The following is a 21,452-nucleotide window of genomic DNA, read 5'->3' on the forward strand; positions in this document are numbered from 1 at the left end:
CTCAAACGCGCAAGGAAAATCTAACTAAAATTTTAAATAGCTGAATTTAAAAAATATATCAGAAGGTTGCACTTCATTTTTAACTTTTCCGTTCTTCTATTCTCTGAATGAATATTGCAACATCTAAAAGGGAAATAAATAGACAGAACAAAGGAAGAAAAATTTGACTATTTCATTCAATGCTTCTGTTGTGACAGAAGTCACAACAGAAGTAATCTTAAGACACTTAAAGATCGAAGTAGAACCAGTTAAATTTTTACTATGCTTAGTTCAGCCAAAATCAATTCATTTTATTCAAATGCATTAAAGAATACAAAAGTAATAGAAATACAACACTTAGAATAAAAATAAAATTGTACAGAGATACAGAAAAGTAAAAATAAATGTTAAGTTGCAACACACTGAACAAAAATCTCAACTCATGAATCAATGTAGAAATAAATATCACAGTTTTTGTATGTTACAAGAATTGCCTGTTTTAGAACACTGGTGTTAACATACACTGGTCAACTGTACAAGATTGCTTATGCTGTTTTAATCTTCCTTTTTATTTACTCTGAAAATATTATCTTACTGAAACAGCTCACAGGATGCACAAAGCTGAAATATGACACTTTAATTGGACCAATGGGATAAACAGAATAGTTTTTCACCATAAGGCAAAACATAAATTGCTATAACCTTGTAATTTCAATTTCCAGAATTGTTTTATTTTCATTACAACAGATTAAAGTAGTTTGTAGCATCCTCTAGTGGAAACTAACCTTAGTGCCACAGTAGATGCAAAAAAATATGTGAATATATCTACCTGCATGTTTCTCCCGTGTGGACAGAGATAGAAAGCATACTATTAGTTGCTGTGCTCTAGCTGCTAAGATTGTACTCATTCAAAAGTTTGAGTTCTTTGTTACATAAAAGGCTTCCACAAAACAGGACCAGGGTCAGATGTTACAGTGAAAAACAGTATTTTAACCAAATTTTAATTGTACTTCATTGCTTAAAGTTATTGCACTGTAACTGCTTAAATAAAGGTTATTAAAAAAATAACAGTTAAAAATCCTACATGAACTACTTCAAAATGTTTGCCATTTCCTCACAAGATCACAGTGTCTGTAATATTCCAGTGATTCTCAGACTTGGCATTAAAACTCTGTTATAGAAAATGTCAGAAAATAGAACACATTATTAATGCATGATTAAAATACACACAAACAAGCTGCGAGTTTCTTACTTGTTTCAAAGCATCAACCAGTTGTGGTAATTTCCAAATAAGCAATCACACCCACAACCCCATAAACCCTTACCAAATTTCTTTGTATTCATGGTAAAGGTTGTTAGTGTGTCTTGTATTGATTTGTTTTAGATTCACAGTTTCATCCAATGAACCGGCACATGTAAAAACCCTCTGGGGTTACAGTGGAGAGCAATATAACCTATACTCAACACAATGCTTTACTTTTCTATTGTACTTACCGTTTAGCCGACATTTGTTGTAAGGGCATGTGCAACTAATGACATCAGAGGTAGCTCTTTTTAATTAGTGAGAAGGACCCACAACTTATGTTGTTCTAAGCTGATGTATTAGCAAGGGTATAGTGCCAAATGTTTTGCTGAGTAAATTATGTCTTTACTTCAAAGTGTTGTGTGATTTTTAAAACATCTTGAAATATATGTATAACACCAAATTTGCTACTGATTATTGTCCTCCAGTAGCCTTGTCAAAAACCAATAGTACTAACTTTAAAAACAAGTTGCCTGTGAGCTACTTTTAGCGTGACATAATTCTTAGAGGTAGAGTTTAGAGTTTAAGCTCGGATATTTGAAAGTAAAGCCAGGATGGTTCCAGAAGTTTTGGCCATGCTTATATTTATTTCCTTATGCTAGATTATGTAACTCTGTCTTTGTGAAACAGTTCTATGGTCTGCAGTGAGTGTGGCCTGGTATTCTGAACAGTTACACCATACCCAAAATAAAAACATAGAATGAGAATGTGGAGATAAAAGGTTGAAGCAATATTTCAAACTTTGACAAATCGATAAGCCCCCAAAACAGCCATAAAGTTAATTTGGAAAGCTATCTGTTATCAAGATAGCTTTATGAATATGCAAAGATATGCAAAATCCATCTGTTCATTGACGCAGCATTGCGGTATTATTATTATTATTTCCTCATTTGTTGGTGATGTTTTACACATGCAGTTTTATACACAAAATTGGTCTGTATCTGCACTGAAAATTTCCTGCGATATTTGAAGATTAAGATTTTATCATTTGATCAGTTTTATAGTTTGCTGAACAAAGTTTTTCGGGTTTTTTTTGCTTTAAAAGTAAACTCACTTGGTATGTTTTTAGTTATCATTCAGAGGTATTTTCTGCCTTAGCCCGTAAATCTTGTTTAAAGAAACTGATTGTGCTTTTGATCCAAACCAAGGTTAGCAGTTTTCCAAGTTTTCCCAGCCTGGAGAGCACGTTGGTGACATTGCTGTCTCAGGCTCCCATACAGATCACACTTCACACACTCAAGTCATGAAGTTCTCAGTTGTGGGCTGTAGGCGGCGACGGAGAGCCCAATTTCTGTAAAAACAACATCTCACCTTCTTTCTTTAGTCCAAGTGCTGGAACACGTTTGAGTGACCATGGAGCGCGTTTGCTGTCAAGTAGTTCAGCGTTAATACGCCGTGAATAGTTGGAAACAGGGGACCTTTGAGAAGATACGAGGAGCAGGACTCGAAGCTATGGCCGCACGGGAGGAAGGAGAGGTTTTGCACGGCAAACTAAGGCACCACGACGGGACTGGAAGTGTAAACAGCTCAGAGGGCTTCAGGAACGGCTATGTGAAGAGCTGCGTCACCCCCCTTAAACAGGACCATCAGAGAGGATTTTTGTTCAGCGTGTGCAGGTTTTGTAACGAAGACGTCCTCAACTCCAAACTGTTAAAGGTGTCTGCCCTGTACGTGGGCGCCTTTGTTGTTTTCGCCGTCTCTTTCCTCATTTCCAGGAGCTTGCAAAGTGACTCGGTGTGGGATTTGCGGACTTTTTTGTTGGGCTTCTCCCAGTCCGTCAGTCCTCTGTTCAGCATCGGATGTGCGTTCTTCTTCCTCACCTTTTACCTGAGGAGGAAGAAGAAGCAGAGCAGCAGATCGTGGCTCCTGTCACTGCCAGCTTCGTGCTACCTCGGGGATTTTCTGGTTCTGCGGTTCTTGCAATGGGGAGAGGACCAGCACCAGATGCAAATGGTGGGCAGGTTGTTGTTCGTGTTGGGATGCGTGGGTCTGCTCACGCTGATCCCGACGCTCAAACTCAAGCACAGCGTCCTCGTCCTGGTGTTCGCCAGCGTGGTGTGGCTGCTCTCCCTCACAAGTTTGAGCGGTCTGCCCGCACTGCTCAGACCGCTGCTGGCCTGCTTTGCGGGGGTTTCTGGCTCCCTGTTGGGAATCTGTTTCGACCGCTTTTACCAGACGAGGGAAGCGCCGTGTGGGATTTCCAGCGCGGAAGAAAAGGTCCCGGTGATCAAACCGAGGAGACGGTCCAGTTGTGTTTCACTCGGGGAAACGTCGACCAGCTATTATGGCAGCTGTAAAATGCCCCGCAGACCCTCGTTGCCCTGCATATCTAGAGAGCAGGTAGGTCACCTCACCCCCCCCTCCACCTCCCGCCCTCTGCAGGACCATGGTCTGTTGTTGTAGTTGCAAAAATAGGCCCACAGATAATCCACAACTGCTCACCGTGCACGCGAGTGGAAAGCACCCATGTCATGACAGAAAGCAGTTCGGGCTCAACAGAAGAAAATGATCAGTTTGCCACTACGATAAGCAAATTGTTAGACAACTTAAGTCATGAGTCAGTGTCATGTAACTGATTGATATCGGCGTCACTGAATTTGTTGTCTAAAATGACTGAAAACAGCATTGCAATTTCTAGAGAGTGACGTAGAAGGGCTATCTCTGTTTCTATGTAACTTTATTTACATTAATTTAGATTTTTTTTAGACCATTCATTTAAGCAAAACATGTACCATAAAAAAGTTTGCAAGTGCTTTACGTGTAGAAAATTAAACCTATATTTTTTCTTATAGGTTTCAATAATATAACTTTTATATTATTGAGCACAGCAGCTCAATAATATATTATGGTAACTGTCATCACTGTATTACTGTATGCAATATTAATGTTGAAAAGAGCTGCTTGGAATGCAGTGATTGTTAGCTAATATACTCCAAGTATTAGAAATTGTCCAGCAATATTAAAACTTTGCATGTCAGTGAGATGCTTAGCCTGATAAATGAAGTCTTGCTTTCAGAAGATGCACATAAATGATTTGACTTAAAGTCATAGTGCCAGAGATGCTAGATCACAGAATGTTTTGGAAACACACTCGAGAAAGATAGGAGGGAGGACAGTGTGTGAATTTATTAGATCAGAAGTCATTGTGTCAACATTTACCAATAATATCATCTTAGGATAACTTTCTAATATTCTTGAGGCCTTAACACGGTTACAATAAGCAGATATTCACTGGTTAATCAGTGTTATCTGGTTTGATTACTGCTTGAAAGACGTGACTAATAACTACATACATTATAGTTCTACTACACATTTCATCAGTGATTGTGGTTTTCAAAATATTTCCAAACAGAAAGTTTTCCTTTCTTGCGTAAAGACAGCGAGAAGGGTCAGAACTTTGTTTCAGCCAGCTGACTGGCAGTATGCAGCACTGTGTACCATGCTCTTCTTTCTCTGACATCTCATTAAAAGCACTTAAAACCATAAAAACTGCATGTTTCAAAGCTAGCATTTTTAAACTAACATTTTAAAACTTTGGTATACCTTAAAAATCCCTATGCTTGCTTTCGTAGTAACTTTTCATAGTTTTGTGTTACAATTGCAGTCAGCTTTGTGTATGAGAAGAATATCACTTTGCCTGTATAGAAAAGATGCATTGCCCATTTTTAGCTTGGCAGAAGCTGTATTGCGTTATCTAAGTCTATAAGGTCTGCTTCACACAGTCTTTTTCCATCTTCTTACATTTCCTACATTTCGTAAGGTTTGTATCAGTTAAAAATGAAGAAATCTAAAGCTTGTCGGCAGAATAGCAACACAGTCAACAGTAGAGCCAGTGATGTGGGCTGTAGTTTCACATAACTGTCGACAACACATATTGATGGGGAGCAGCTTAATCAGTCCCTACCCGTCCTGCTGGCGAACATAAACTTGTACAATCTGTGAAAAGCCTAGTTGTGTACATTCATAAGATAATGGGGACACTTTCCATTGTGATGTCGGGAGTTTCATATTACATGCATCATGCCTCGACTTAAAAGCTTTCTGTACACAACTGTTGCCTTCATCTATACGTAAACCACATAGATATAACTGTCAACAACGTATTTTAAAAACAAAGCAGGCTATTCTGAAGTAGATGCCAGGCCATCAGGTCACGCACATTGTTTTTGTGTCCTTCGAGCTTTGGGAGGAATGATAAGAGAACTAAAATTGCATGTCCAGATTGTCTCGGTTGTTCTGTTTCCCGTTTCAGCATATTCTTTTCTCCGTTTACCACATTGTGTTTCATTCTATTTGTAGAATAGCATGACATACTATAATAGTCCCTAAAATTCTATAGAAAAAGTTTTAGCCAACCAAATGCAAACATTTTAGATCCAAAAGGGAACTTTATGCAAAGCAAAAAAAAACTCAGATCAGACAAATTTAAGCATATTACTAAGCAAAGAAAAAGAAACTAACATAAACTAGAGGCATAAACTAAATACACAGAGGCAGTTGCTGTTATGTTTTATAATTAGCTTTTGTGATGCTGCTTTTTAATTCTTCAACTCACAGTAATTAGCCTCTAATTTACCAGGTATACATTTAAAACAGTCAAGGGCCAGAAAGTCCTTTTTGTTTTGTTTATCTCCTCAAAGCTGAGACCGGACATCAGATTTGACAAATTATTTGAGCCAGTCGTAACAACACGTATTAGCTGGTAATCAAAATAATCTAAACTTGTGGGAAGTTATCATCAGTTGTGCTTTTACATTTTCCTGGCTTTTCTGTATTTTAGTTAAAGTTTTTCTTAGAAACCAATAGAAGAGCTTTTCAAAAATGGGTTTGTATGAATCTCCTCCAGTGGTTTCCACTTGAACTGAATTCTTATATGTACATCAGTAAAAAAAAGAAAAAGATATGTAAATGCTAGCTTTCTGATCCTGCATATTGATCGCTTCTATATAATCCTGCAGAACACTTGTAGATGTTCGTCATAGTTGTTTCGTGTTTTATCTACCGCTCTTTTGTATCTGTTTGTCTCCCCTGTTGGACACAGAATTACTCCGCTGGGAAAGATTGCAAACTTTGCACAAGAAAGTATCTTCAGTAGAATAACAACTCTTTGTTATATTGTGTGATTCAATTGCGATATTGCACAAAAATGGACAGCCTTTGCGTCAGAGGCAGGCAAAAAGCAAGTACAAAGAATCATTTTGAAAGGAGTCACTCTGGGTTCACTGGTAATGTTGTACATGTTCTTCATCTTCACACACGTTCTGCACACAAAGCAGTCCGTGCACCCTCTGCCCCCCTCTTGTTTGACAGGGTCACTGGTTTCTGTCTTTCGCTCACAAATACAGGAGAATTGTTCGTCCATTAACAGCAGCACGTGGTTTTTCAGGCACTGAGTTCATCAGTGTGGTAGGCATTGTTTTAGCATCATATTCATACAAGAGTAAAATATTTGTTCAGGATGGCATGTAAATATGGACCATATAGGAAAGCACTCATAATTTTAGAATCCTAACCGTCTTTTTTGAAAAATCTTGTCTTGACCCTTGGTTGTGAAGATAACTTGCTAAACTGTTTAATTTTGAGATATATTGTCACAATTTAAATATATTAAATGATGTTCAATGAGTTGTCTGCAAAGTTTTATCACTCATAGTCTGTGACATGATTGATAATGTCCCCTTCTCTCAGTTTCAGTGTGGTAGATGGAAACAGCCACTCCTGTTCTTAGTACATTGACACCATTGTGAACCTTCTAACCTCTGTGGACAACACGCTCTCCTCGGAGAACCTCTGTGCCAGAAGCATAAACAATGTGTTCCCACAAAAGGAAGGGATTGACCATGTCTAGCACGTAGATTGGCTTTTTTTTTTTAAAGAGTGATCACCTGCACGTCTTGTCTATAGTGAAAGCAAACTTCAGAGAAGGCGTAGAGTTCTCTAGAACTGCCAAATGATGGTTCCCAGACACTTGTTACAGACGAGTATTATGGTTGTAATAAACAATGGAGGACATGTGTTATGGATGTACGTGGAGGTCGACATTGTCCTGGTGGGGAACCTCACTGATGTGACGCAAAAGGTTATAATGGACTTCTTCTACAAACACAAATAGACCTCATGATTCATAGACCTGACATCAGTATAAGAACATTTCTGGATCATTTCAGAAGTTTCTGACGTAGGGATGTCCCAATCAGGAAGTTTCCCTTCTGAGACAGATCTGAATTTGTTATAAATAGGCAAGAGAGTCACTTTCTGATGATTTATAACGTTTATTATATTTAGTGCCATGCACTTGCTTGAAAATAACATTTTATCAATAGTAGATCTCACTTAGTGTTAATATGTTCTCCAACATGGATTACTTTATTCAAGACAGCTGCTGACAATACATCACATAAACTGTGTCCAACTTTTTCCATTCATTAATTTTTCTGAAAGATTGAATCTGTACGTGTTCATGCAACACGTACAGATTCAATAAATTAATGTGCTTCTCTTGGTGACGTACTGCTTGTAGATGTCATAGATTATTTTAGTGGTCTGTCATGTTGGGCTTTATTAGGAATTGCTGATGATTTGACTCATAGCATATTTCACTGCACTTGTAGGAAATTGCGTGTTGACACAAATTAGAAATGATTCTCCTGCTTCCTAAACTTAGTGCTTTGCTTTGAATGATGCAAAACATTATGAATATGGTTTCTTTCTATTGTTTGTTGTTGATAAGCGATAGCTACTTGGAAAACACAAATTGAATAAACAAAATAATGTACATAGAGTATACAAGCTATTCAAAGTTAGAACTGCACAATATTTTCAATAGCAATTGCCATTACTGTATTAGTACCGTATTTTCTGGATTATAAGTCGCTCCGGAGTACAAGTCACACCAGCCATAAAATGCATAACAAAGAAGGAAAAGACATATATAAGTCGCACTGGAGTATAAGTCGCATTTTTGGTTTAAACTCAAGGAAACTGTCGACCTTGACTTGGAAGTCTGCTGGCAGTTTTTGGGACATCGTTGTCCTTGCTCTGATAGAGAGGCGATTGCGTTGCATGAAGCGATAACACCAAGAAGGTTCCTTCTGCAAAGTCATTTATATTCATCTCCTTGGCAAATACATGGGCATAGAGACCCAACTGCACTGTTGACCAGCCTCTCCCGGCAGCACGTTGTTCAAGCACCCATGTGCGAACTCGTTCCTCTAGCTGTGGCCACCTAGCTTTTAGCCCGCGATTGGCTTTTTTTGTTTTCTTCATTTCAGTAAGAGTAACCTCCGCTTTTCGCCAGTCCCTTACAAGTTTCTCGCTAACTCCAAACTTTCTTTCTGCTGCTCGATTACCGTTTTCGGCTGCATATTTTACTACTTGCAGCTTGTAATCTGCAGAATATGATTTTCTTTTTGGTGCCATTTTTGTTTAGTCCTTCTCAGTTGTTTTTATAAGTTACCGCCAATGTTGAAATTATCAGCACAGGCCTAGAGCGCCCTCTTGCGGTTTAGTGTGAAAATAACGTGATAATAATTTCACGCATAAGTCGCTCCACAGTATAAGACGCACCCCCGGCCAAACTATGAAAAAAACTGCGACTTATAGTCCGGAAAATACGGTATATGCAAAACTTAAGTCATAAAGGACTTCTTGGACATAGCATTTAGTAAAATATAATATGCAAAACACTGTGCATATCTCTAAAATATTTGGACAGGTGGAAGGACTTTAAACTTCCTTTTCTTCTCACACAGAGGATTTATTTTTTTATGGCTGAGATGCTGAAGCCCACAGACAGTGGTGGAGAAACACTGTGTCGTAATGTGTAAAAAAAAGTTTGAAAAATGCCGTTTGATTGTATTTATATTGTCATTAAAAAGTTTCAGCATTACCATCGAAATAAAATACATTTCTTTCTTCACATATAACCCAGCCTTTATAGTTGAAAATTGGCTGTGCAGCTGCGTATGTTTTTATCATCATAAGCATTTTGGTTTTTGGTAACCTAAAATGATTACCAAGAGTTCAGTTTTGTTTAAATCTTTTCAAAATGTCTGGATTGGGGTCCTGAGTTGGTACCTGGAACTGGATGAGAACATCCCTTAACTGTGCGATTTGACATTAAGACCATCCTGTTGTGCCCTGAGACTGATAAATGGCCAAACTGAAGATGCACAGAATATGAGAGAGAAAGTTCAGATTAAATTAAATTGTGTGGAAACTAAAAGAATCCTCAGAGCAGTGGGAGCCTAACATGAAACAATTTTAGCTTATTTTATCCATTTAAAACGGCTACAATTGAAAATAAGATAAACCAGTATTCGCTTAAATTAGGTTCTTCTTAGGGATGAGCAGTTATCATATCATTATTGGTAAACTCTTATCATATGATTGTAATGTATCTTCATCAAAATAAACCCTAACTGTTGGTTTCATATATCAATATATTTAAAATTTAGTTTATATGCCATTATTGTGTTGTGTTTGGTTGTACACACACAAGACTCTTGTTGAGTTTGGTGCTTTTATTTCAGTGAAGTCTGTCCAATCAATTTCCAAACAACTACACGACCTGGAAAAGCATAGGAATGTGCCATTTTTGATGCCTGATGGAAAATCCCAAATTTCTTCCTCCATACTTTAACTAACTCCAGCTGATGAGATGGGTTGATAAAGCCGGCAGCCTCAACTAACCTAACGTCGACAAGCTTAACAGTCTTCTGTGAAAATGGAGATTACATGAATGTTTCTAGTTTTATTTTGGTTTTATTTGGACTGACAGAAATATGTTCACTCTAGCCAGTACATTAAACGAAATGCAATACTGAAGTCATTTTACAGTTCATACCACATACCTTCACTGTTCACTTAATGTTTCAAGCATGCTGTGTGTGTGTATGGAGCAAACAGGCGGCAGCTAGGATCAGCTGTGTGTATCCTTTCCCTTACATTTAAGCTTATGCCCTAAAATAATTCTCTCTGGGATTTATCACACTGTAGTATCCAGGTGCTGTTTAAACTTTAAACCTAGCGCCTTCTAGTTTGTTTATAGCTGCAGCTAATTATTTGGGAGAAAACCATAAAGTAGAAGAGTGTGAAAGACAATTTTGTTAATTTATTTAAATATAAATCTGACTCTTCAACAAAGCGGCTAACTTTTTGTTACATTTCAGATTAGTGGATACCTTGTGTGCCGATTGATTAATGTGGCTGCAGTAGTGCAGACTTGTGCCCCCAGCAATGCGTGCATGTTACAGGGTCCGATGACAGGATTGCCTTACTGGCTTGGTTGTGAAAAAAGAAAAACTGTTTGAGAGTGGTCATGCAGACATAACTTTCACCCACCATGGGTTACAGCTCACAGAAACCTGTGTCACCAACAGGTATAATTTGGTATAGTCATCTGAAAATAATTTCTATACTTCGTGTGCCGCTACTCGTTGCCTAATATGCACAAAGTGATAAACTCTATCAGGGGAATTGTTATCCGTCAGACTACCGTGGAATACCTATGCTTCAGCAAGAGATGTTTGTTTTTGTTTTTATTTTCCTGCATGAAGCCCAGCAACCTGTAATGAAAACCTGAAAATAATACTTTCATTTTTTTGCCCAGCACATTTCAGTAGAAAAAACTATGTAAACATATCAAAGAAAGGACTTCTGTTTTCATTTTTACAAGCTTGCAAAGCACATGCAAATATCAATAGGAATTAAATGGAAATTTGAAAATAGATTTTTTTCTGAACCTCACAGAGAATTTCACTAAAACTCACCTTGACAAGCCCTGATCAGCATATATTTTAGAGAAAAAAAAATCATTTTCATTGTCTTTTTTTTAATTTAATGTCTTTATTTAATTTTGTTGATTTTGTTTTTTCAAATATTTATTTTTAAAACCGAGCTTTACATGAGTATAATATTAAAATCAAGCAAGCAAGTATATATTTTTTACATGCAGATGATGAAAAAAAGGTTAATTATGAATTGTGTAAAAAGACTAATCAAAAATATATCAATAGTTAATTTTCTGTCTGTTGCACGTATTATATAAATCTTTAACAAAAACAACCCTGTATGCAAATGATGATATGTCACAGAAAAGGAAAGAAGCTCAGCTTGTACCAGTCACTCATTTTTAGTTTTTTTTCGTCAGAAGATTTTATTGTTTTAATTCTAGATAAACAAAAAGTTGCTGCACCAGTCTGAGCTCATAAGCTTGTATATTTATATGTACAGTGTGTGTGAAGTTTAAACTGCCTGGGAAACAACACCCATAGTTGTTTCTGTTCTTTTCCTTTCCTTTTCCATTACGGTATCACAGTTAATAGTGTGATATCAGAATATGTTTCAATCAGGTTTCCATTATTTTTTAACATTTTCAAGAATATTCACTAGGGTTGCACCAATCAGTCTTTTCTATTTATATACCGGTTCTCCTTGACGTTTCACCTGCAAAAATTGTTTTATAATCCAATTAAATATGATGAAATTTCAAGTTTATACATCAACATATTTGTCCTTATCCGATTTCTACTGAATGTACCAGCAAAATGCATCAAAGTACATTCTCTACTGCTTATTTAAATTACAAAGCGAAAATGGAGGGAGCTCTGTGTTCTGGTGCATTTAATGAATATGTATTCATTAAACAATCATCAGATAAAATTTTTTATTTCACCTGATGATTACCAACAGAGCTGATAAAGAGACAATTGGCCAATGTCAGTCTCTTGTTGATTAGTGAATTCCTAGCACCAACATGAAGGGATGAATTAAGTGTGCATTTATAAAATGTATCAACTTAAATATACTGCTAAATTGTTGCAATTAAAACATTATTCTTCTCTAAGATGTTGATAAATGAGACAAATTATTTATGTAAAATACCAGAATAAAGACTTTCACACCTGAAATACACTCTCCAAATTGTGTATAATTAGAAAGAGTCACCTAAATATATATATTTATTTTTTTAAGAACATTTTGTGTTCACACTTCCAGGGTAGAAATGTTCAATTGGATTCACACGGAAGACCTCAGAGGCCATGCTGTTAGCGCTACGCAAATTCAAAGATCGTACACTGTTTTTGTGTGGCTCCACTCTACGGGGGCAGGCAGGGGTAAATAAAACACTTAATCCACCCCCCCCCCCCTTCTTTTCCCTCCCTCCAAAATGCAGACAAGAACAGAGGAGCAGACTGTGGAGGGGGAGGCTGCAGGGAGAGCGGTGAAAGCACAGGGCAGCTCTCAGCTGTCACGTTAGCTCGCTGTTAAGCCATGTGGAATGATATAACATTGACGTCACAACCAAGTGACGTACTACGGGGTGATTGCAAAGAGGAGGGAAAAAAAAATTAGGAGTCTTATTAATTGCCCAGCAGAAAATAGTGCCTGCCTTGAGCGATGATGAGACGGGCTGAAAAGATGGTGTACAAAAGGAAATGTTGAGATGGAATAGGGAGAACAGATAATTGGACTTCAGGTCGGTTTATGCATCCTGAAAATAATAAATAGAACGTAACGGACAGGCTTTTCTTAGTTTGTGTGCCAGAATCTTGCATTTGACTGTTTTATAAATTGCTTATATTTTGCTGGAGGTCTCCTCCATTTTCTGATTGTCGTTATATGAGCACAGATGCGTAAGTATAGCAAACCGCTTATGTAACCTGTAACAACTCTTATCTCATGAGGATTTTAGTGAAACTTTTAGCTGAGTTGGGGTGTGGGTGTTGCAGCATCAGTAACTAATCATCTGTAACCCAACTTCTAACAGTGACAGTAATTTGACATTTTATATGAGATAAGATCTTAGCATGACATGTAAGGTGTGTCTATGGTATTTATATTTGTTTTCCACATGTTTTAATTTGATGGGTTTTTTTGCCTTTTAATCAGAGCTGAAACACCGTGTGAACAGTGTGTATAAATTTCAAGAGGGGTGTGTGTTGTGTGTTTGCATTGAGCAGTTTTATTTTCCAGTGCAGGCAGTTCTCCTCATTCTGGTTAGTGTATGTCTTCAACTTAAAGTGAAACTAGCTTAATTTCAGTAATTATGTTTCTGAAGTGTATTATAAACATTCCCCCATTTTTAAATTATAACTATGTTTTTGACACATGGAGGTTGCGTCTTACGAACCTTTTGTAAATGTGGCATTTGTGTGGGTGTATGTTTGTGTTTATTTTTGAATAACTAAGGAACCTAAAATACTGACTCATATTTTTATTTGCTTTAATTTATATTTGAATTGTATTTTCTTAAAACAGTCATTTTCACAAAATAGAAATTATTCTGAGTGAAGGAAAAAACTAACATTATTGTTTGTTCATTTCTGTAGAATTTTTTTTTTTTTTATTGCAGAAACCATAAAACTGGAATTTTAAATTTCTGTTCTGCTCAGCATTAATTCGGTGTTAGTCACAATTTCATTGTTATTTTTATCTCAAATACTTAGGGATAAATTAATAAATAAAATTTATAAAATAAAGTGCTTAGTGTGTTCTTCTAAACAAGGATTTGAGAGTTTTTTTTCTTTTTACGACTGTTTGATGAAATGTGGCTTGAGCTGAGCTGTTTAACTGATATTCCCTGAAGTTAACCTCCGTGTTTTGTAAGCTTGTGTAACAGTCGCGATGTTGAGACGAAGATGTCCCAATTTATTGCTTAGCAACACCTCCTCGAAACCTCAGGCTGCTTTCATAGTAGCTGTGAATATCTTCTAAATTTTAGATCAATATCAAATTTTTTTTAAAAAACAAATATTTAAAATGTTTATGTTTTCATCTTGTGGCGACTTATGCTGGATAAAACTTGGCTCCTGTTACTTCGCCCAGTTGGTGGCAGTTTCTGTTGGCCTTTTAATGCCAGGAGTACTTTTGCATAGGTGCTTTAAATGTTTCATTGCCGCGGCGGGGCCAGGAGAAAGGGTTAAGCTGAGCGAGCGAGACTCTGCGTTTGGCTGACTGCAGAGTGAAACAGGATGCAGCGACTGCATTGTCAGCCTGCTGGTGTGAGTGCAAACAGATGAGGAAATGCTGGAGCGGGTACTCCAAAACTCTGGTTGCCCTGGAAACGTTTTGCGTCACGATCACCAGCAATTAGCTTGCAGCTCTTTAGTTTTCATGATAGGTCTAGCAGAGCTTAGCCTAATGACTCCGGTGTCAGAAGGGACATCTTTAAAAAATGGCCTCATGGAATATCAGCGGAGGACTTTGCTTCCTCTTATCTTTCCTTTTTTTTTTTTTTTTTTTTTTTACCTTTTGTTTGCAATATAGCTAAAAAGTTAATCATATTTGGTCACACTTTTAGAGCTATGATAATTTTAAAATTGAAAACAAAATAGTTTTGCATGCCTCCTGTATGTCATTTTTTTTTCTGATGCGGTGTAATGCACTGCCCTGACATTGTCTTTGCTTATATGACTATTTAAATTTTTTCTGGGTTTTTTTCCCTCTCTGTAATCTAGGTCAGAGACGCTGACCCTTCTCCGTCAGCTAAGTTTGAACCAATTAGATACACATAATTTTTTTTGACACATTAAACCAGGTGAATTAAAGTTAAATAAGTAGTCGCAATGGTCCCAAAGCTGCTTGTATTCTGTCTCTTTCCACCTAGCAGTGGAGATTTTTTTTTCCACTAAAGGCCACCAACATTTCAGACAGGATAACTTCCAGACTTAGGATGTGCGGACTGTTTTCTTAGACCAGTGGAATAAGTGGCTAAATCCGACTGCTATGACATAGGTGGGAGAACCTTGGTTAAATAGCCTCTGTGGGAATTTAAGTAGATAGCAACGGAGGATGTAGTAAATTTAACTTGTATTTAAATTACGACATACCATAGCGTTTACAGACTGTTAATTGTTTCCAGAAAACTTTATGGAAATGACATAATCCTTCCCCTGGTTTCTCACCAAATCATGACTGAGTTACCGTAGATCTCTGAAAATTTTACTCTTTCACTCTTTAGTTTCTTGCCCCTTTGGTCATTTGAGTCTCTGTGTCTATCTCCTTCTGAGTTTCTGTCTTTCTCTGTGCGCCTCTTTTGAAAACGGTGTCAGCGCTGCTGCTTTTACACCAAAAGGCTGTTGCTAAGTGACGGTTGACGTCAGCCGCAGCTACAGAGGAGGGTTTGTGTGTGTTTAGCAGCTGAGGGCAGATCCCACTGAAAAGGGCAAAACTGTGAAGCACTATTAGTCACTGCAATGAAGACCCAAACCTGGCCGAACAGGATCGCCATTTCCAATAACTGTGCACAATTTGTTTGGTTGGACTTATGGCTAATGTAAATCTTTTAAAGGGGAAAGTTTTTTTTTTTTTTTTAAATTATTGGAGAAACTGCTCTCTGCCAATTCCCACCCCCTTTTCTTCACTTTTTCTTTAGTCTGTCTCCCTTTTTTCTCTTCTTAACCCCTCCCCCAACACACATGCACTGAGATACCCCCCCATACACATACACACACACACGCACACACACATTTCCTATGCTGGTGATTTCTTTTGTCTGACAGAGGTGTCTAACTTTGCCTGTCAGTGAGATATCTGCATAGCAGGTTGTTCTCGACATGATTGACATTGTTTGAGATAATCACTTACCAGGAAATATGCCTTGTATGTCGCCGCTCCTCTTCTTCTCTTTTGTGACTGTGCTGCTTACATTTGGCCTGTTAAACTTGTACTAAATAGATTAAAATAAAACTTCAGCTCTTTTTTTCCAGCACTTCTAAAGTACAGTCAGCATGAGAGCTGCTGCATTGAGTAAGTCAGATTGCATGACTTACTCAATGCTATATGCATTAGAAGGATAGCTGTTGGAAATGAAAAAGAAACAGTAATGTGATTCACATAGAGTTTAAGATATCTGCATGTTTTCAGTAATGGTGACTTAGGAAAACCAAGCAGGAAGTTGAAGTCTATGTATAATCACTCCATACAGGAGCTGCATGATGATAGTGAACTATGTAATTGCTGTATTAGAAATGCATGCATTGATGAGGATCTTTGCATGCCTCCTATATGTCTTTTTTTTTCTAATGCAGTGTAATGCACTGCCCTGACCAGTTGTGATAAATTAGCTTTTTCCTAATTCTGCATTTCTTTGCTGTCATTATGATGCTTCCAATCTCCCTACAACTTTGGTATACCTTGAATTTTAAGTCATACCTTTTTCACACCTTAAAGTCCTTAATGATATGCCAGAAAACTGTTGAAGTGGCCGGAGTCCTGCCCCTCCATCACCTGTTGTTCAGTAAAGCAAGTCGGCTGACTAAAAGATAGCTGCTACACTTTTCTGTTGCTTTCAAGAAAGACCAAATGCAGTTGTTTGGAAATATTTCCGGTCACAAAAGATGCTGCAGTGAAGGGGAACAAGGCTCGCACTTTTCATAACTTGTGTGTTCTATTTTCAGGAGAGAAGTTATGGAATAGTTTAACAGATGAAAATAAGAAAAGTAAAATCTATACCTGCACAGCATATTGAATACCAGCCGCGATATTGCACATCTTGGATTCAATGTTTGGTAAACTAATATTTTTATGGCACCATGTATTTAAATTCTTTTTGCAAATTGTGTATTGGATGGGCTTTTTATTGTGTTTTATGTTCAAACCTTAACATTGATCTTAGTCGATGGAGTTATTGTGATGGTGGAAAAGAAAGGAAAAACTATGAAAAATTTGGATTAAATGTTAACAAAATTGTTATTGCAAAATTTAAAAGTAGTATGTTTTCTTGGTAAGCACTTACATCAATTATATTAAATACACAAAATGAAAAAAAGCAAAATAAAAAGCAGCAGTTTTATCCAGGATAGTTATAACTTTGTAAGAATACAAATATTCTGGATTCTTAGAAAAGGAATGTCAGCATTAAAGATGGAAATAAATATGCTTATTTAGATTTTATATGTTTATACTACGAACGTGAAGATGGTTTACTTGAGATTAAGCTGTGAACTGTCTGTGTTGCATTACGTCAGTTACAGTGGATAAGTTCAACAAAGCACATGGCTAATTTGCATATTATCACAGATGCCACCACTGAAGGATTTCTGAATCCCTTTGTACTAGTTTCTGCATCACTAGTCCCAACACTATATATAATATCACTGAAAAAAGTGTAAAGATTATGCTAATTTTTACTTATTGTTGTTTGAAGTTTTTTTTTATGTACAGTAGTACGCTGATTTCACTTTTGGGGTTTATGCTCATTTAAATACGATGTTGTCTATTAGAAAACAGCCTTAGTATTCTTTATATAAAACAAAACAAAGTCAACGTGCACTTAGTTAATGTTTTAAGAGATTTAGAATAATACATTTTTATTTAAGTTTGCTTTTAAAAAAATATACATAAATTATACACTGCAATGGAGTAAGTATAAATTATTGAACTTACTACATTGAAGTGTAAAATACTGTATTTTTTTTATAGAATCTGTTTTTATCTTGTATATCAGAAAAATGAACCTAAAGGTACATATTTTGTCCTTAGCTAAGGTTTTCAAGTATCACACATATCAGGGGACGTTTATTAACCTATAAGCACCTCCTCAGTTACAATTTATTTGTAAATATAAACATACAATAATTGTTGTTTGGTTAAATATAGAAGTAAACAAAATTGGATTGAGACATTTAATTAATGCATCAGAAATGCTCAAACAATATTCTTATTTAAGCAGTTAATCCTGAAACTCTGTTGCCAGCTGCAGTTTGACCCTCTTTGTCCTCACCTATCGCAACCCTGCATCCAAGGATCAGCTGAGTCAACAGTGGCTTTGCTGCCACATACTGACAGCAGGCATGCTGGCATGGCACCATAGGCATTGGGCTTTCGTTTACTGGAATTGGGGTTTTGTTAACACGGATTAAAGATGCAGTATGTGTGTCATATGGTCAACGCACAAAATGATCATACAGAAAGTTTTGTGTTGCGATTGCTGAGAGACTTAGCCCTTTATTTGTCAAATGTTTGCAAGTAAAAAAAAGAACACAAAGCTTGAGGGAATTCAAAGTTATTTCAGTTATCCTACTTATTTTGGCACAAAATGCATAAAGTGGATCATTCAAGCTGACTTTTGACAATTACTTAATGTGCTATTTTCTGCATTTGCAGACATATTCAAAGTGTTTTTGTAGGTAAAGTGTTGCTGCTGCAAATAAACGTTTTGCATATAGCTAGAGCTCAGTGCCAGTTGTCATTATAACATGTTTTGTAGCGTATTTGATCTTCCAGAATCATTTTTACACCATACTTTGCTTTATGCCCCGATCAGAAAGTGGAATCAGACGGTTTTCCCTTTATCACCTCTGATTGACAAAGGGAAGATAAGATTAGATAAGAATTTTTTCCTCTTATTCATTAAATGTTTGTAAACAAATGACTACCTCTAGTTTATTAATTTATCAACCAATGTACTTTGCAACTTTTATTGAGTTTAATAAAAACAATCTGATAAAGTAAAAATGCTCGGTTGCTTAAACTTACGGACATGTTAGTAATTCCTTAATTTTCTATTGGGTTTAAAATGACCTCCTCTATCAAAAAGCCTGCAGCTCATTTCTGTTTTATTTGTTATTGTCCTCAAAATGGTAGTCTAATTAAGTACGTCATATAAAATGCTTTCATCTCTAGTGATTAAAATGTCACTGATGTAAGCACTATGACATTTTACATACATGAAAGTGAACAATGGAAACTGCAGTGAATCCTCAATAGTTTTTTCTTCAATAAACATGTTTGATATATGCAAAGCTATCATGGTACTAATGTACAACTATTTAGCCATAACACTAAAATACCTAGAAAGTTGTTATGATAAAGAAAAAAACAAAAACATTTCTTGCAGAAACATTTGCCTAGAAATCCAAGGCAAATGTGGACAGGTAACTTTTTTTTTCTCTTTAAGTCTGTTTAGTAAACCCACTTAAAATTTGTTTGTGTCACTCACTGGACAGTCACTTCCAGTATTTATGCATTTCAGGTGATGTAGGGCAGCACCCGCTGAGCGTCTCCTTTCAGGTTTAAAATGCTGATCCCTGGTGGTTCCGAGGAACTGACCTAAATGGTGTCAGGACAACTCGCTGATGCTGTTCCTTCCTAAGATGGGATATTGAGGGAATAGCAATTAAAGCTGCTGTTAGTGGCAGGTGACTCTGTGTTTAAACTTGCCATCTGTATGTCAGGAAGAGTAGCTTTGTTTACTAAAATGAAGACAAGTGCAGTACAATATCTTGATTTAACTTTGATGGAGGATTTTTCTCCATTTCCTGTCATATAACGGTTTATAGCAGTCATTTGAAATGCACTATGCTCATTTAATCAAATGGACGAGGCTGGGTGGGGATTTGTGTTTGTTGAACGCAACAATAGCCGAAGATTAATATCTGCAAATAAATGAAATATCCTGTGCTCAGTTGTTGCAAGAGGAATCATGTGAGTGATGCGTCTGGTGATGAAGGTTGTCCTAGAACAGCCTTCGAATACCTCTTGTGTCAAAAGTCTGAAATATGGATTTTATTTTAGTTTAAATGTTTTGAATAACAATTATATAACCTAGTTTAAAATATGTCATTGTAGATTAAATAATTTGAATGCCCAAAAGGAAAGTGTGTTTTCACTTGCTGTGATCTAGGGTTGTAGTTTGTTTCATACCATAACTATGTCATACGAGCTTAAAAATCAGAAAGATGAAAGAGGAGCAAACAAGGAGAAACAAGAGTAGGCAGGTGTTATTGAAAACTGCAGTTAAACTCAAAGAGCCTGCTCATCAGCTAATCATATATTTACATTTAATAACCTCAAAAAGTCAAAATTTGCAAAAATGGCTTCCTTGTAATTTTTTTTGTCTGGCTCTTAAACAGTCTTGAACCCCTGACTGCAAGGGCAATAAGGTTTTTTGTAAAAGAGACTGGATTACTGAACTGCACAGGTAAGGCTTCATAAAGTAGTCCATTACTACAGATTCTTTGAAGACCTCAGTAGTTATGGGACAGAAAATCTCTAGTGGTAGAACAAAAATAATTGTACCTGTGTTGAATTAGATGATCCAATAAAGTGTCCATGAAGACAAAGGTTGATCCTTGACCAAAATTAAGGTCTTAATATGATACCAACTACTGTCCAACAACCTTAAGATGGTATGTGTGAGAAAAGGACTTAATGGGCAAAAGGTTCCATCGGAAACCTCATCACCACCATCACCACAACACCACAAACCTTTCTGTTTGGACTTTGCAAGTTATCATCAAAGACAGGACATTGTAATGGGAAAGAAGTTTTTTCTGAGAGAAAAATGGTGAGGACAGTCCTGATGGCTGAAGAGACATCTAACTGCCAGTGGCTTTTTGAAGATGTCGGTCTTGTTTGAGGGCCCTCTTCTTTGTAGGCCAGACTGGGTCTTTCAACAGCACAATACTGCAATTCATCATGACTCTTCTAACAGTCTAGGTCTAGGAGACTAATGTCCCACTTCTGGACCATCTTGCATATACCCCTGATCTAAGTCCCACTAAAAACATTTGAGGATGATGGCAATGGAAGTTTACAAAAACAGTGGTCTGTTCCAAACTAAAGTATTTTATGAAATCATTTTAGAGCAACATTCCCACCAGCCTCATAGAAACACTCGCATCAACTGTGCCTGAACAAATTTTCTAAGTAATCAACAAAAGCAGTGCGGCTGCTCGCTACTTAATCCTGTTTTAGACTCTTGTAGTTCTGTTTTGGGTTTTTTGATACCTAATTATGGTAAACCTTTAAAGAGCTAACAAACAGCCTGTCTGAGTCAAAACATAGTTTGAAATAAATTATAAACTTTGTTTTGTCTCTCACTCCTGTTTGTTCTCTTTTTTTCAATTTGAAGCTCAACTTATAACCTTTGCAAGACATTAATACTTGCTACTTTTATCAGTTTTGATCAAACTGGTAAAATCCTGAATATCGCCAAGTGTATAAGAGATTTATTTCTCTTTGGCCATGTTTAATTTGGACTTTTCCTCCTCATTTTTTGTCATAAGACTTGTAAGTTAATAGTTTGGACTCTTTTTTTATTTTATGTCAGTAAAGCAGCATGTTCTTTATGGTTGTTCTGTGAGCATACTGTCCTCATGGCATGATGATAGTCCCGCTTCATGTTGTGTGCACCAAAACACATGGGCTCCATAATGTGAAATGC

General features: G+C 36.7%; 1 protein-coding gene across 1 annotated transcript in view; it reads left to right on the plus strand.

Annotated features, from left to right (window-relative positions):
• The first annotated feature begins 357 nt into the window (after positions 1–357).
• pde3b (phosphodiesterase 3B) overlaps positions 358–21,452 on the plus strand; it is a 48,360-nt gene continuing 27,265 nt past the window's right edge. The window contains exon 1 of the mRNA XM_023332780.1: positions 358–3,622. Within this exon, the coding sequence (XP_023188548.1) occupies positions 2,735–3,622 (888 nt within the window). The 5' untranslated portion in view covers positions 358–2,734. The remainder of the gene's footprint in view (positions 3,623–21,452) is intronic.

The sequence above is a fragment of the Xiphophorus maculatus genome, chromosome 4, assembly GCF_002775205.1.
Source record: "Xiphophorus maculatus strain JP 163 A chromosome 4, X_maculatus-5.0-male, whole genome shotgun sequence".
Taxonomy (NCBI): domain Eukaryota; kingdom Metazoa; phylum Chordata; class Actinopteri; order Cyprinodontiformes; family Poeciliidae; genus Xiphophorus; species Xiphophorus maculatus.